At 37.0% G+C, this 19163-nt stretch overlaps 1 protein-coding gene across 2 annotated transcripts in view; it reads left to right on the forward strand.

Moving 5' to 3' along the window:
• Positions 1-19163, forward strand: part of LOC117338139 — a 120262-nt gene that overhangs the window by 75768 nt on the left and 25331 nt on the right. For both annotated transcript variants that reach the window (XM_033899356.1, XM_033899357.1), the window contains 2 exons: positions 14018-14119; positions 17280-17385. In XM_033899356.1, coding sequence (XP_033755247.1) covers positions 14018-14119; positions 17280-17385 — 208 coding nt within the window. The remainder of the gene's footprint in view (positions 1-14017; positions 14120-17279; positions 17386-19163) is intronic.

The raw sequence follows: 19163 nt of genomic DNA on the forward strand, positions 1-19163 counted from the left end.
TAGGTCGCCAAAATGAAACTTAATGAGAAATATATATTTTTCCCAAGTAGTAAATGTTATAATCTTTACATTATTATGAGAGTTTTACACTAAATACACGAAGGTCATTTGAGGGCAAATATTTCCTTAGCACATATTTTTTGTGATTAATGGATCAACATGTGCAAAAGAAAAATTTGAACATTGATCATTGAAATAACCTCTACACATACAGTTTACCTGTCGGAATAGTGGTATTAAACCCCTGCAGAAATAACCACGTTTACAGTATAAATGGTCAGTCACTGTATTAATTTAAATTGACCATGCCCATTGTTTGTTGAAGGTGGTTTGTTTGTTCATTTGTTTTTCATTAACCCATGTTAATCCTGCTCTCTGATTTGTTGGTTTTTGAGAGTGGATCGAGACAGAAGTAATTAAGTTCACATGTAAAAATATGATAAAGATATTTTTTATTTGTGGTAGTTTTGCTTAAGAATTATCCATGCGTATCTGAAGGATGTCACATTTTAACTGATGGTGAATTATAAAATTTGGATTGATCTGACCATTAATGTAAATCCAATATCTTACAACAGTACAGGATTTCATAACTTGATATGTGTATAGAGCGATAATGGGTTTGATACTTAATTTTTGTAACATCTGCATAAGTTCTAGACCATATGGTGTTTTTTTATGATTTTCATACCCAATTTATAATCACTGCTATGATTATGGCGAAGATGTCTACTCAGAACGTCAATGTGGAATCAATATATCACGTATTGTGCCATTAAATCTGATTTTTTACTAGAATCTATTGAAATTATGGTAACAGTCTCCAGAAGTTAAGAGAATCATATATGCATGAAAGTTTTGAATAAGAAAAATTTGTAATTCAAATTAGAAAATAAAAAGGAATTCCATGTTTTTAATCAGATTTATTACTTTACTTTCAAAAGTTTCTTAGGCATACAAACAAAACTTGATGGTAAAAATTGATTCCCTGACCACAGAAATACTTTCATTATTATTAGGACGACTGCTGCAGACGCTAGGATTATTTTGTAATTCATGTTTACTGGGATAGCGACCGAGTAGGTTTAGCATCCTTTTACTACAAAACAGATGAGCCGTTAAGAAATGAATTCCATTTTGGTCGATTGATTTTATGACATAATGTGTTGCCAGGGCATAAGATAGATTTGTTTTGGGTTTTGTTTTAAGGCGATATGAGACTATAAGCTGGTCTCTTAATAACAATTTGAAGTTGTATCGTGCAGTTTCTGATATTGGATACATAAGTGGCACAGGTCCCATGGGGCTGTTTTTTAGCCGTATAGCTTATACTATAGGCTAATTATGCAAGCACTTGGGGTCGATTGATTTTCTGGGTGAAGGGATTGAAACAATTCAGAGTATTTATGGTTTTTTGGAATCCAAGCAGTGGAATTGTTATATTAGTAATAGTCTGGATGTCTTCTGAGGATTGCAACTAAATGTAATAAAAACTACAGTGTGTATGGTTTAGTGGAGAGAGAAAAGAAATGTCAACCATGCATGGGGAGGGAATACTATTGGCATAGGAGATGTCATTGGCAGGGAGGAAATGTCATGGGCATGCAGCAGTGAATGTATTGGGTATATAGGAACAGACAATGGGTATAGGGAGGGGCATGTCATGGGTATAGGGAGGGGCATGTCATGGGTATAGGGAGGGCATGTCATGGGTATAGGGGGGGGATTGTCATGGGTATAGGAAGGGGATGTCATGGGTATAGGGAGGGGCATGTCATGGGTATAGGAAGGGGATGTCATGGGTATAGGGAGGGGATTGTCATGGGTATAGGGAGGGGATTGTCATGGGTATAGGGAGGGGATTGTCATGGGTATAGGGAGGGGATTGTCATGGGTATAGGGAGGGGCATGTCATGGGTATAGGGAGGGGATTGTCATGGGTATAGGGAGGGGATTGTCATGGGTATAGGGAGGGGATTGTCATAGGTATAGGGAGGGGCATGTCATGGGTATAGGGGGGGGATTGTCATGGGTATAGGGGGGGGATTGTCATGGGTATAGGGAGGTGATTGTCATGGGTATAGGGAGGTGATTGTCATGGGTATAGGGGGGGGATTGTCATGGGTATAGGGAGGGTATGTCATGGGTATAGGGAGGGGATTGTCATGGGTATAGGGGGGGGATTGTCATGGGTATAGGGAGGTGATTGTCATGGGTATAGGGAGGGGATGTCATGGGTATAGGGAGGTGATTGTCATGGGTATAGGGAGGGGATTGTCATGGGTATAGGGAGGGGATTGTCATGGGTATAGGGAGGTGATTGTCATGGGTATAGGGAGGGCATGTCATGGGTATAGGGAGGGCATGTCATGGGTATAGGGAGGGCATGTCATGGGTATAGGGAGGGTATGTCATGGGTATAGGGAGGGGATTGTCATGGGTATAGGGAGGGGATTGTCATGGGTATATAGGGATGGGATTGTCATGGGTATACGGAGGGGATTGTCATGGGTATACGGAGGGGATTGTCATAGGTATAGGGAGGGGATTGTCATGGGTATAGGGAGGGTATGTCATGGGTATAGGGAGGGGATTGTCATGGGTATAGGGAGTGTATGTCATGGGTATAGGGAGGGCATGTCATGGGTATAGGGAGGGTATGTCATGGGTATAGGGAGGGGATTGTCATGGGTATAGGGAGGGGATTGTCATGGGTATAGGGAGGGCATGTCATGGGTATAGGGAGGGGATTGTCATGGGTATAGGGAGGGGACTGTCATGGGTATAGGGAGGGTATAGGGAGAGAATTGTCATGGGTATAGGGAGGGTATAGGGAGAGAATTGTCATGGGTATAGGGAGGGGATGTCATGGGTATAGGGAGGGTATGTCATGGGTATAGGGAGGGGTATGTCATGGGTATAGGGAGGGGATTGTCATGGGTATAGGGAGGGGATTGTCATGGGTATAGGGAGGGGATTGTCATGGGTATAGGGAGGGGATTGTCATGGGTATAGGGAGGGGATTGTCATGGGTATAGGGAGGGGATTGTCATGGGTATAGCGAGGGGATTGTCATGGGTATAGGGAGGGGATTGTCATGGGTATAGGGAGGGGATTGTCATGGGTATAGGGAGGGGATTGTCATGGGTATAGGGAGGGGATTGTCATGGGTATAGCGAGGGGATTGTCATGGGTATAGGGAGGGGATTAGCATGGGTATAGGGAGGGTATGTCATGGGTATAGGGAGGGGATTGTCATGGGTATAGGGAGGGGATTGTCATGGGTATAGGGAGAGAATTGTCATGGGTATAGGGAGGGGTATGTCATGGGTATAGGGAGGGGTATGTCATGGGTATAGGGAGGGGATTGTCATGGGTATAGGGAGGGGATTAGCATGGGTATAGGGAGGGTATGTCATGGGTATAGGGAGGGGATTGTCATGGGTATAGGGAGGGGATTGTCATGGGTATAGGGAGAGAATTGTCATGGGTATAGGGAGGGGTATGTCATGGGTATAGGGAGGGGTATGTCATGGGTATAGGGAGGGGTATGTCATGGGTATAGGGAGAGAATTGTCATGGGTATAGGGAGGGGTATGTCATGGGTATAGGGAGAGAATTGTCATGGGTATAGGGAGGGGTATGTCATGGGTATAGGGAGGGGTATGTCATGGGTATAGGGAGGGGTATGTCATGGGTATAGGGAGGGGTATGTCATGGGTATAGGGAGGGGATTAGCATGGGTATAGGGAGGGTATGTCATGGGTATAGGGAGGGGATTGTCATGGGTATAGGGAGGGGATTGTCATGGGTATAGGGAGAGAATTGTCATGGGTATAGGGAGGGGTATGTCATGGGTATAGGGAGGGGATTGTCATGGGTATAGGGAGGGGATTGTAATGGGTATAGGGAGGGAATTGTCATGGGTATAGGGAGGGGTATATCATGGGTATAGGGAGGGGATGTCATGGGTATAGGGAGGGGCATATCATGGGTATAGTGAGTGTATGTCATGGGTATAGGGAGGTGATTGTCATGGGTATAGGGAGGGGATTGTCATGGGTATAGGGAGGGTATGTTATGGGTATAGGGAGGGTATGTCATGGGTATATAGGGAGGGGATTGTCATGGGTATAGGGAGGGGATTGTCATGGGTATATAGGGATGGGATTGTCATGGGTATAGGGAGGGTATGTCATGTGTATAGGGAGGGGATTGTCATGGGTATAGGGAGGGGATTGTCATGGGTATAGGGAGGGTATATCATGGGTATAGGGAGGGGATTGTCATGGGTATAGGGAGGGGATTGTCATGGGTATAGGGAGGGTATATCATGGGTATAGGGAGGGTATGTCATGGGTATAGGGAGGGTATTGTAATGGGTATAGGGAGGGGTATATCATGGGTATAGGGAGGGGATTGTCATGGGTATAGGGAGGGGATTGTCATGGGTATAGGGAGGGTATGTCATGGGTATAGGGAGGGTATGTCATGGGTATAGGGAGGGTATTGTAATGGGTATAGGGAGGGGTATATCATGGGTATAGGGAGGGGATTGTCATGGGTATAGGGAGGGGATTGTCATGGGTATAGGGAGGGTATGTCATGGGTATAGGGAGGGGATTGTCATGGTTATAGGGAGGGTATGTCATGGGTATAGGGAGGGGATTGTCATGGGTATAGGGAGGGGATGTCATGGGTATAGGGAGGGGATTGTCATGGGTATAGGGAGGGTATAGGGAGGGGATGTCATGGGTATAGGGAGGGGATGTCATGGGTATAGGGAGGGGATTGTCATGGGTATAGGGAGGGTATAGGGAGGGGATGTCATGGGTATAGGGAGGGGATTGTCATGGGTATAGGGAGGGGATTGTCATGGGTATAGGGAGGGGATTGTCATAGGTATAGGGAGGGGCATGTCATGGGTATAGGGAGGGGATTGTCATGGGTATAGGGAGGGGATTGTCATGGGTATAGGGAGGGGATTGTCATGGGTATAGGGAGGGGCATGTCATGGGTATAGGAAGGGGATTGTCATGGGTATAGGGAGGGGATTGTCATGGGTATAGGGAGGGTATGTCATGGGTATAGTGAGGGTATGTCATGGGTATAGGGAGGGGTATATCATGGGTATAGGGAGGGGATTGTCATGGGTATAGGGAGGGTATGTCATGGGTATATAGGGAGGGGATCGTCATGGGTATAGGGAGGGGATTGTCATGGGTATAGGGAGGGGATGTCATGGGTATAGGGAGGGGTTGTCATGGGTATAGGGAGGGGTATATCATGGGTATAGGGAGGGGATTGTCATTGGTATAGGGAGGGGCATGTCATGGGTATAGGGAGGGGATTGTCATGGGTATAGGGAGGGTATGTCATGGGTATAGGGAGGGGATTGTCATTGGTATAGGGAAGGGATTGTCATGGGTATAGGGAGGGGATTGTGATGGTTATAGGGAGGGGATTGTCATTGGTATAGGGAGGGGATTGTCATGGGTATAGGGAGGGGTATATCATGGGTATAGGGAGGGGATGTCATGGGTATACGGAGGGGATTGTCATGGGTATACGGAGGGGATTGTCATAGGTATAGGGAGGGGATTGTCATGGGTATAGGGAGGGGATTGTCATGGGTATAGGGAGGGGATTGTCATGGGTATAGGGAGGGGATTGTCATGGGTATACGGAGGGGATTGTAATTGGTGAGAAGGGATGTCATGTATTATAGGGAGGGAGTATGTCATGGGTATAGGGAGGGGCATGTCATGGGTATAGGGAGGGTATGTAATTGGTGAGAAGGGATGTCATGTATAGGGAGGGAATATGTCATAGGTAAGGGAAACAAAAACAAGCACTTGAATTGACAGTTTATTATAAGAGTACTGATTGCATTGTTACTATAGAATAGAAAAGCGCCATGATAAAGTTGGCTGATCGATATGATATGATGACAGGTTATTACCAGGGACGTGATGTATGTGCTGACTTCATTACTGGGAACTGTATAATACAGAGAGTATTCTCACTGATGAACAGTTATCGTAGATATACACATCAGCGATTATTAATATTCTAAATGCCAGTAAAAGGCGTTAGATTCCGTCTGAAGACTTCCACAATTCGTGTGGTAGGAAATTCAATTGGTTTGTAATGCCTGCAGGCTGAATGAGATACAGACAAATTCATCATGTCATCCACGACAAGAAATAAATATGTTGGCTTCTTTCCATTCTGTGTAAAGATCAGGCTGTTAATTTTCCTAGAAAAAAATGTATTAAAGGATTGTAGAGTTTTCGAAATGTTTGTCAATGAGTGATATCAATGAAAATCATTAAAATTGTTAAGTAAATTTAAATATTAATATTTGTATTATATAATATATTTAATGAATATTAAATTAAAATGAATATATTTGATTACTATAACAATTGAAAGTTTTCAAAAATATCAATGCTAATCCATAATCCAAAAATAATATTTGATTATTTTCTGAACAATGTGGTAATTTAAAGAAAACATGATGAAAATCCTGACTGTAACAAATCCTCGAGAGAAATCATGATCCTATGAAATAATCTGTTTTTCACGATGCTGTAAGACGTAAGACAAATTGTCTTCAGTCGATATAATTCTAATGCACTATAAGGCGCCACTTCCATACATTGAGAACAAAACAATGTACAAGCTTCTTCCAACCAAGTAAAGTGCAATCTTGTATTGGGATGGATTTGTTTGACGTATTTTTGTAGCAGAGCGAGGCCTCATGTATTGTATTTCCAGGCTTGGTGTTGATGGGAACCTGTATGTTACTGGAACTAGTCTGCCCTTTCTGTGTTTTCAAAGCATTCTGTTTTTGTTCAACTGAAATCTTCTGAAAATAACTTCATGTTTTTCAAAAATTAAAAAAAAAAAATCAATAATGCCCATTACTTTTCTAATCATGTGTTTCAAAGTTTTAGTTCATCTATTTCTTTTAAAATGTATGAATATAGATGTATGTGAAAAATAACTTTCTAAACCCAACTACAGATACATACATGATTTTATTATTGAATATTATGAAGGGAAATATAAAACAGGATTTATAAGAAAAAGATTGAAGAGCAATTTTAGTACCAATTCAGAATATATTCGTTTGATGGAGATTTAGCATGTATTTTTTTCTGACCTTACCAAGGTATTTCATTTTTAAGAATTTTCCTCCTTGTACTTTTTGTGGAAAATCTAATTTATATGCAATATACAGCTTTTTCCTGGCTTAATTAACTTAAAAGGCCTCGGAAAAACAATTTGTCTAGTTGGTCCGAGCATGGAGGGTAATTATTTGACAGTTGTCTGATATTAAAGGCATGAAACAATCATTTTGTTACCTAAATAACAAAAAAACAAAACAAATATAGGCCATTTTCAAGAAAACCGCCCATTGTCTGAAATATCCTCAAACCATCCTGAAGCAGACATCATTTTCCTTGGAAACAGTAAAAAATACTTGATTTGCATTTACATAGAGTGAGATAACAATTCAGTTAGTATTACATATACTGTAACCATAGTATTTAATAGATGGGATTTTTATCACCGTAATACTTTTCAACCTTTTTGTGAATTTTACTGCACCAAGTATTGATCTGTCCAATAGAAAATAATTGTAGGATTGCCAAGTATGTGGAATTTATAATATTTATACACTATACAACGTATATGTTTTCGGTAAAAATGATGTGGCATTTTGTGTTGTTGGATAAAATAAAGTTTATGTTTCATATGTGATGTCATTGCTGTTTGATGTATGGAGCATATACAGAACTTCAAGTGAGAAATACTCCAATCAATAGACTTGACAGGCACGTCGGATCTACTGCCTATATATTTATTCTGCCTGTACTGATGAATACACCAATATGCTGACAAAGGTGGACGTTTATACCCAAGTCATATCGGCTGGCATTTAATAGTCATTTTATCATCCCAGGATGTAAAGTTGTCAAAATTGTTTACCACTTCACAGACTGGGAAAGCTTGCCTCTGGGGATTATAAGACCTTTTGGCCACTAGTTAAAGTATTTATAAATTAAATTCCTGACCATTGCAGTGTCCTTTTCATATACCGTATTTGACCTAATAAGGGCGCCTACCCTAATAAGGGCGCCCCTACCTTTTTTCAAGGAAATAAATCTATGACTGAGTGTCAAAATGGTGTTAAAAAGTAATAATTCATGTGAAATATTTTACTACTTATGTGTTCAATTTTCTTCAGCAAATTAAGTAACTGGAACACATGTTTTCGCCACATTTTGTGTATTCCTACAGGCTACATATGACATGTCAGTGCAAAGTTCTCAGCACCCAAAACTAAACACACATACAAATAATAACTTACCATCTTTATTTGAAGATAAAGTAAAGACTTCATTCTTGTTGATAAATAACTTTTGTTCAGAACAGAAAGCTAGTAAAAGACATTGTAAATCAATTATTAGGTCAAAGAAAACGATGTCTGATATGATCTGGGAAATCACCTGTTTCTATAAATAGAACACAAAAGAGTTCCATTTGAACATAAATGGTGGAACACACGTTCTCTGGTCTAAAGATCAGCTGGCATGGTTTACAAGTTTACAGGAGTATTCAAGTGATGTTTAAGCTTAATATATGATAATGAATAGATATCTTCATCTGGAATATTTTTATGACTGAATATTTTACCGTTTCCACAACCTTGGGTATTCTGCTATAAGGTATAGTCTGTTTCATAAAACTTCAGAATAACTAATCTTAATAAGGGCGCCCCCACTGTCATTTACCCGCGCCCTGTGCCCTTATTAGGTCAAATACGGTATTACATTTTTACCAGTGAAATATCTAAAATTATTCATTCTATATATGTGATATTTTTCACGGTGAAAAATATCACTTTTTCTGATATTTTTCACTATTGAAAAATATCACTTTTTCTGATTTGACCAATCAAAACAATTGTAAAATTTGGAAAATTAAAAGCTGACCCAGTATATTTTACCTGTAAAAATGTAATAAACATAATATCTAACAGTATTTTCAGTTATACCAAACATATTTCACTTGTGTGGCTAATATTCTGATATTTTTCACTCGTGCTTCAAACTAATAAAAAATATCAAAATATTAGCCCCATGCATGCACTGATGAAATATATTTGTTATTACTGAAGACACTGTTAGATATCCTCAATACATAATGTACAGTGTTATGTACTGCAGAATGTTAACATTCAGGCATGCATGGTTGCTCAAAATTTAATACATGTGAACTTAAAATGTTTGACAGCCGGTCAACTGTGAAATATTAGTTCTGTGAAGTTCAATATACAGTATATTGATCACTGAAAACTTTACCTTATTTCATATACTGTATATATATATAGTCATGTTGATTCCTGTAAAATCTGATATTCTTATTTACAATGATCCAAGAAATTTCATCACATGTTTACTAGAATATTGATGAGGATTTATCTCCTAGACTTTGATGCCCTGTCTGTTACAGAGGAGTTTGACTGTATGTTACAGAGGAGTTTTACTGTATATGTTGTTGCCCTAGCTGTCTGTGGTTGCATTCATTTGAGAGCGATGCTACTGTTTGAATTGCTTCTCAACGTAAATTTAAACCTTGAACATACTGATGAACATTGTACATCAGTAGGTCACATCAGGTTGAGTTTTATAACATGTTGTATGATCAGTCACAGGTTATAACCAAGTACTGGTCCACATCGTATTAGCTGCACTTTTTACTGTAAATCTGAATCTTCTTGGTCTTTGATACTACATTGTATATGGGAGTCAAATTTTGAAAGATTAAAATTTTCATAATTCATATTGATTCCACACAACATATTGTATTTCAGTATGATGCAATGCATATTGACAGCAGTATTATGTATAAATAGTGTGTGCGTTTATAATATTTTGCTTGTTGCATTTTTTTTTTTTTTTTGAGTTTATCACTATCAACAGACAGGACCATTATTATCTAGGGTCTCCTTGTAGTAGTTGGTGACTACTTCACTGAACAATATACAGGAGGCCTATAGCTATCACATATGCATGCCATCCAGGGTAAATAGGGTAAAGTGTCTTGCCCAAGAATACAACCTCGAAAGCATTAGACTGCTGGCCACATGTCTCTAGAATATGAAAATTATAAAGTAAGTTGAGGTTTATGATTTTGGTTTCAAGAATATGTCTTAATTCAAAGTTTCAAACTAGGGGGAGATAATCTAGCATTAGAATCTAGTGGAGCAATTCTAACAAAACACTTAGGGGCTGATGGCCGGTATAATGAGTACAGCCCGTTTCAGAGCTTCCGTATAAACACCAACCAACAAGGGTAGGGAGTGTCGAACCACACAACTCAGATCTTCACCTGAGGTTATATGGCCGGTACTCTAACCAGCTTAGCTATCGTGGCCTCCCTAAAATTTATAGAGGTAGCGGAATATTCAGCTGCAAGTTGATCATGATAAACTGCCCAGATCTAAAAGACTAAAAGGACAAAGGCAAAGTTAATTGTTAACATCCAGCCTTCATTGAAATATTCATGAAAATCGTTGCTTCCATACTTCTATATACACACACTGCGAACAGGTATTTGTGAGAGAGACTCATTATCAGGTGACTTGGAATTGCTGAAGAACTTATATATCCAGTGTACCTATAAAGTATGTTGGATTGCAATATTACATGTTGAATATTGTAGTTCCTAGATAATAGTGTCTGCAGAATTGATTAATTATCAATATTTCATAAATGTTCACTGAAAAATAGCAGTACGCAATAAACGCTGCATATAAGAGCACTTGGGGGAAAGAATTTGTTTGCACAGTTATTGACAGAGAGGTTCCGATACTTGTGATATCGGTGAACTGTGCTTGTATTACATGTATGTCAGGGAGTCGACACTGCAGGGCTGGATAATTTAAAGTTTAAGAGATGCAATACATGTACTACTCTATTTCTCTAAAGAAAATAATTGCAATATTATCGGGCATCTTCAGTTCACTAGCTTTATTTTAAGGTTTTTTAATGACTAATTTTCCTTTACGCATCTGTGGGGATCTGCCTTCAGCACAGTACGTGAGTTAGTATCCCATATTAGTATTTCCATAAAAGTAATGAACATACTTTATAATTGAATTTAAACTTACTGAGAAATGAATGGAAAACAAAAATTGTTGGTGCAAATTGTGTACTGAAATTGTTACGCAACTAAATGATGAAGTACATCCACTGTTAGTGAGAGCATATTTTGGAGCTCTTTGAGACACATCAGACATGTACAGAGGCAAAAGGAAATCGAGGATGTTTAATTGCCAGTACCTGTTGGCCATGGGTTGGGAGAAAATCAGATGGTAGAAATCAAATAAGGTTTAAATGTTCACACTTTTTGTAGAGTTATATCCAGTTGTTCATCTTTGACATCTGACAAAAAATAACTTTATTTGGCACATTTCTTGTCACCAACTGTTGTTTCCAAATGTTGAATTGTTACATCTTCAGATGAAGAAGACTTAAGAATGATTCATTATTATTAAAATAAAATCTAGGTACCCTGTGTTATCCAAAACAAACAAAAAATCAAAATTCAATATCTAAACATATTAGGGCCTGTCATGACTAGATTAGCGGGCATTATAAGTACACTAGACAAACTGTGAAATTGAACTTTTCAATTTCTATCGATAGGAATTACCTGAGGTATTTTTTCGTGAGCTGAACCCAAGGTGGTAACCATTTTGTAAAACATTTGTTCAACCTTCTCAAGCTCGAACAGTGCACTTAAGCAATATATTCGTTGAAATATTCCAGGATATTAAATCAAATTGGTAATGAAATTTGTTAATGTGATCATAAGAATATTCGACTTTGTGGGTATATTTGACTATGATTGTAGTGTACAGTATATGTATGAATTGCATGTAAATGTCTGGTATATACGTTATCTTTATGGCAGATATTTAATGTCCTATATCGTTTGTGACCGGTTTACTGTCATTTTGTGACCAGCTATATTCTGTCATCTGAGGTATAGATATTGAACTACATAAGTCTTTTGAAAGTCGCTGTCAATTTTTAAATCCTCTCCGTCTATTCTTCATATATGTTATCGTAATTTAAACAGCAACTCTATTGTGTCAGTGACTGTCGGGGATTGACAACAAAGCGGGCCAATAACATATGACAATGCTAAAACTGAATCATATGCTGTAGCAGCAAAGGCAAATGTGATATTTTATATGAAATATTTAATGGCGCTGCCTAATCACGGCACTTATATATCTTATGGGTACAGTAATATACGGTTACTGTTATGTAGTTAAATAGGAGATGTGTGTGTATATGTACACAGATGGTTAAAATCACTTTCACACTGTGCATTTAAAAAAAGAAAATCAATTTTATATTCATGATTTACATAAAAATAGGGAAATATCCATACTGTATGACTTAGGATGAAATTTCAATGACACATATATGGTTCGTTTACTACAGAATAGGTTTAGATATGGATCTCTCTCTGTATCAATCGTATTGTGGTTTCCTGTTGATATTGTAGGTGTTAGTTCACCACTGAGAACCAGGGGGGAGGGGGGACTTCAGTCTTGCTCTAGCCTTCCTTCCGCTATCTTGTCCTAGCTCTTTTTTCTACCATATACTTGTCACTGGAACTTAGGATTATTGGGTTCCACATTGGTAGGGCAGTGTGTCAATGTATCAAAAGTAGGTTACTCTGACCTACATTTTGACCTAATTGACCTATATCAAAGGTAAAGTTTGTCCAGGCTGTATCTTAATACTGTATACCTGGTAATTTTCGCCCCCGTTGTATTTTCGCCATTTTCGCCCTTTGAAGATAGGGCGAATTTTAGATAAAGGCGAAAATTTCAAGCTGAATTGAAGGGTTTATAAACCATAGTACATGGGCCAAGTGTAGTCAGATCACAAACATACCCTCTTACTTTTCAACTGTAAAATCACGTACTAGGCTTAGCATTTTCAATTTAAAAAATGATACATACTAAGTTATCTTAAGAATTTAGTCTTTTTTAAAATTATGAAGTCCGGTCATGATAAAAATGAAATACAGAGTGGTATCGAATTCCTGCCATGAAAAAGACTAATTTCATGATCTCGAGTTAACCGTCACTTAATTATGTACATGAGAACAAGAAAAAAACACTGGTCAGTCATTAGTCACGGTGCGGTGAACTAACAATTGATCATGTTTGCTTAAAATTACCCTGCATACATACCTGATGCTACTTCAATTAGTAGGGATTAAAAGGAAATTTGAGCACAGGTAAACGTTATTTCACACCTGATTACATTTCACATCTCATGCTGGTAAGACAATTCGGGAACCCGATAAGTCCCGAGTGTTCCAAGTGCAACTGTATTGAGAATTCCGAACTGAATTTTTTCTATTTTACAAACGAGGAAAAACATGTTTCTTGAAAATCATTTAGGGCGAGTTTAAAACAGAGCAAATATGTTTTGTGTTGCTCAAGGACGAAAATAACCTGGGGCGAAAATTACCAGGTAAACAGTAGTCAATACCTGCTCACAATAGCATACTACTCTGTATTACGAAAAAGAGGTCTATGGTTTGAGTTTTGTAATCTGCATCCTGAGCAGGTTAGCGCAATTAAATATAGTATTTATCTGCAAAGGTCCCTTTCCACTTAAGCCCTTTCTTAAATTTTATACAATTTCCAATTTTAAAACAACTATAAGTAAAGTATTGTTCACAAATAAGCTTCAGAAACTTCAGAACCAAAACTCTGCAATAAGAAAGGGCGACTCTTGAGAATAAAAACAGAGAACTAAGCATTAGTCTGCATTAGTCTAGAGTTTCGAGATTTTGGTTTTCTGGTTATTGCATTACCAATACCATGCATGTGTGTTTATGATTATGCAATGGAACATGGTCATTCACCTGTACAAAGCAATAATATATATGTATTTGTTATTTTTTGCAGGAGGGTATGACACAAAACAAAATGAACGTGCTACATTGGCATATTGTTGATGACCAGTCCTTCCCATATCAGAGCAAAGTCTACCCTGACCTCAGTGACAAGGTATGTATACACTGGACTGACCAAAGAAAAAACTGACCAGTATGGACCATGAATTGTCTATAGTTACTGAAATGACGACTGCAGTACCAAATGACCAGCTGGCAATATAACTGGTCATTTGACAGAGTTTACATTGGAACCCTTGTCATAAGTTTTTAGCAAAAAAAAGATCATTCAATGGTGGGCACCAAGATCCATCTGGAGTCTCGTTTTATATTCACTGTAATACGATGCCAACATTGCCCTAGTTTATTCCTTAGGGTTTTCCATAGAAAAGCATTTTGATATTAGATAAAAAAAGATATTTGAGAATATTTCCTTCAAATTATTTAATGTTAATGAATGTTGATGAAGATGAAACTGATGCAAGGCCAACTCAGATACATTGTCCATCTGTGATTGCATCACTTTACGTGTCACCTGATACCAGTGACCAGCTTCCTTCCTAGAGTGATCCGTGTTCAGTTTACTCGATGGAATTTCCATGCAGTATACCTTGCTCAGTTTGCTCCCTAGAGTGACAGCAGTGGTCAGATTGTTCCCTAGGATGACCATGCATATTGGTCGGTTTGTTCTCTTGAGTGACCAGTGGAAATCTTTAAAATTACCTATTATAACCTTCCCTTTCTACAAACTATAATTATAACAATGAAGAATTTTTACCCTTCAGTTTTGTCCAAATTTAATGTCCAAAATCGGTTGTCTCTGTCCTAAATATAAAGGATTGACAAGAAATTAAAGCCAATAGGTGGTCAGAGAATCTTTAATTAAAATGACTCCTAGATAAAAGTCTATTCTCAATAGAATCTCTCACATTGTGCTCATGGAATTTGTAAGAATTTAAGGGCCTTAGAAATAAGCTATGCTTTTAATTGTTGTGATTTTATAATTTCTAAATTTAGAACCTTTGATAATTTGCATTTTAATTAACTGTTATAGAAACAATGTTTGCATTTTAATTAACTGTTATAGAAACAATGTTTGCATTTTAATTAACTGTTATAGAAACTATGTTTGCATTTTAATTAACTGTTATAGAAACAATGCATGAGTGAAGTTAATGTCCAGAAATGTCTTTAAGATTTGTAGAAATTTGAAATGAAGAAAATGTATGATTAATGGTTTTGAGCATAAATTTAGACTGACTCAACAATCAAAATTCTGACAGGAGTATTGTTTCCTTATGTCAAGCCTAACAAACCTAATGCAGGCACGTGCATATCAAAACTTCTGCTGAATTGTAAACAGATTTTTTTTTTTGCCTCTTGCGTTCAATGTAGTCTATCCTAAAATTCCTGTGTCCAACATGACATCAGTATGCATGCATGAGTGAAAATAGCTGCTTGTTATCTACAACGAATACCGCTGCTGATTATAGAAATTAATTCAATTCATTCTGAAATAACTTCTCTAAATACATACAAAGTCATTTTCTACTTCATGTGAGCAAGTAAACATGGGAAATTTTTTGTTCTGAGATTAAAAAGAATGTTTTTGCTTTGTAAAAAAATAAAATAAAAAAAATTATACTCATGATATGATGTAGTATTAAAAACAGAAATGCATGTTATATTTTGGCAGTATAAATGTACCAGACTGGTTTTCAGAGAAATTTATGCTTATGGTAATTTTCCTTCCAAATAATTTCCAGGAAGCACCAGTTTAAATGATATATAAAGTTTATTAAACACAAAACAAATTCTAGCCAGCATCATTTCAGTTCTCGATTGATCAATACCAGTATAACCATCAATATTCAATGTGTTTTGTTACATGTCTGCATGATTCATAGGAATATTGAGCTTTTTAAAAGTAGTACTGCTCCACTGTTTTTGGAAATTGCAAACATCAGTGTAAGTTAAAGTGTTTTGATATATAATTTACAAATGACATATTATATTAGTAGCTACAATAAAATATAGATTAATGCAGATTTAACTATACTGATGTGAGTTGTCACTTAGCAAAATATTTTGTTGAGTTTTCCTGGCACACAGTGCAGCTGTACTTGGTATTTCTGTACACCAAGGTGATGAATTCCTTTCAATTATCGTACTTGCCTGCAGATATGAATGTAAAACAGCGACAATTATCGCCACAGTTGTTTCCATCTCAATTGTGTAATATGAGCACTGAGGGACTGTGATGGGCAGGCAACCCTGAGATTCACGGCCAGAATTAATGTTATAGATGTTTGACCATGTCCAAGTCGCGCCAGGGTGATCAATCTAGACTTGGAATTGACCTTGACAAGGTTTTTGACCTTCAGACTTGCTTCTAAGGCTTAATCAATAGCTATTTACTCATTCCTGTTCAAACCCTACATCAACTGCTGTCGGTAATTGGTTCTAGTGAATTGCACTATTCCACTGGTAGATATATAGATATATGGCTACATACTCCTGATTTAATTATCAGTAACACTTCTGCTTTGCTCAATTTTTAAAATTGAATTAGTAAATGATCAGATTTATGTTTAAAGGTAGGCATTAGAGTCATAAAAACAGTAATTTTTCCGTAGAAATTAAGACTTGAACATTTGCACACACATAATCTCTCCCATGGAAATTCCACAAAAGCAAATATGTGTAGTGATTTTTTCTTCTTTATCTACCAACTATTATTTTGGTTTCAAAATTAAGTTAACACAGGATGATTTTGATATCAATATTTCTGAAATTGTTTTCATGCTCACTAAAAAAAAATCATACAACTACTTGTTTGGGAAAAAAATTTGACTGAATTAATTCAATTCTGAAGCATCCGTCTGTCTGTCTATCTGTCTGTCTGCCATTTTTTTTCTTTTATTTTGTACAATATTGATGGAAGTAAATGAAGTATAGTTTTAAAATTTTACATGACAAATTCCCATGCATCCAAGCTTAGTTCTGCTTAATGATTTTTCGGGGCGATAGGATTCAAATGTGGCTGCTAATCAGCCATCTTAGATTTTAACTTTAAAAAATTAAAGCTTTTTTTTTTGTTCTTAACTGGTAAATATTTTGTTATAATATTATGAAGCAATATAGCTAGTAGTATACAACTTATGAAAGGTCAAGGTCATTGGATCTAAGGTCAAGGTCAGATTTTGTAATTTTAACTGCAGAACATTTTGTTCTGTCATTATATGAAGTAATAAAATAATGTTCCATTTTTTCAGGGAGCTTACCATCCAACTTTTGTCTACACTCATGAGGATCTTGATGAGATCATTGAGTATGCTAGAATGCGGGGGATCCGAGTCATGCCTGAGTTTGACACACCCGGTAAGTACTTTGATCAAAATAGAGAACCTCCACATATTTCACAAAAAAAATTCAGATTGTCATGTGTACAATATTAAATAATGGTACTTATAAGTGGTTAATGTTGAAGTAAATATTGCCTGCAAGATCCCTGTTGATATTTCGCTCCATGATGTATACGTAGCTTTGTTTTATATGGATATAGACTCCATTGAGGGTTAATAAAAGCTAAACATAGAACCCCATACGACCTATGATGGCTATATTGACTGTCCCCACAGACATCGGGACTCATCACTTAATGTACGTGATTCAAGTGATGCTAATCTTTGGCTGAAAATTGATATCTCAATATATCCTGTAGAGTTTACATAATAATGTTTGTGTATTGATAGATGGCACAAACAATTGATATCTGACAGAGAATATTGATTGGACGACTATCAGATTATGTTTATATTGAAGGCATTAATGTCATGGAAAATAATAGAATTACGCTACAAAGTTACTGACAGTTTCTGAAAATATTGACGTTTTTGCCTCCATGACATTAAGTGTTACCTTCTATAATTAGATAACCAAATATGTATCTGTCTATCTGACCACAGCATATGTAATTTCAAAGATTTTCTCAAAATTCATTGTTCTAAAAATCATACGATCTATCACATGGTGATCACTGTTTGATGTGCAGTAGATTATTTAAAGATTTATCAAGTTCCTGAGCCAAGTTCAAGGTCACAGTTTTAACAATTTAACTAGAACTGGGGATACATACCTGCCTAGTAAGGGATATAACTATGTTGTTGGCAAGTACAAATCAGATCTAGAGACTTCGCTAATACTGTCAGGGCTGTAGTTACACAGTATCACAGAGTTTATATAATGTCTGGGGTAAATGTACTTCAAGGTTGTTCTGCAGGTGTTCAAGTTTGAAATGTGCAAACACGTGTCCTCTTTTTCCATAAGTGTAAATGATGACGATTAAAACATCTGTAGAAAGGAAATCTAAAATTCTGACCAAAGGTCAACCAAAACAGTAAAGTAATAGAGTAAATATCCCAACAAATTGATAAACTCGAAATACATGTTTAAAATAAATGTCAATTTATGATGGAGCATTCTATATAGACAGTGCTAACAGGATGTGTGGGAAGTCGTACAAATTGCCAACAGACAAACTTTGATGAAGGACTGTGCTGGAAGTCACCTATTGAGTTACATCATTATTAAGTTACAGGCTAGCAATATGTCTTCATTATAGGAGCCTGAGACAAGGGATCTGGTCAATCCATATATTCCCTTGATACTGTCCAGAACCTCAAGCTTTCTTCACACTGTCAGCATCATAATCCACAGAAATTGATTTCAACTAGAAATGTATTGTCTAAATTTAGGTAATTTTATTTATTTTTTGTTTGAGAATGTTTAACTATAAGTGAATTAGTTCTTATTATTAAGCAGCTTTAAAAGTTAGGGTGAACTTTCTGACTAAATGAGGGAAACCATTCTTTATGTGACATCGTACAAGCAAGGAAAAACTGATGTCAGAGAAGGAGTAAAGAGGAAATCAAAGTCAGATGGAGTTAAGGGAAAGCTATAGATAACTGAAAATATAAAGAGATAACTGAAAATATAAAGAGAAATATTTATTATATGAAGACGACAAGTTTAGGAAATAAAGTTTTGGAACTCAGATTTCATTTTCCTATTAAAATGATTTTGCAAATTGCATTAACTTTGAAACATTAAATATTGAATTATCAAGAGAAATAACAAACATTTGAGTTTGTTCTAAG

Source organism: Pecten maximus, chromosome 11 (genome assembly GCF_902652985.1).
Source record: "Pecten maximus chromosome 11, xPecMax1.1, whole genome shotgun sequence".
NCBI lineage: Eukaryota > Metazoa > Mollusca > Bivalvia > Pectinida > Pectinidae > Pecten > Pecten maximus.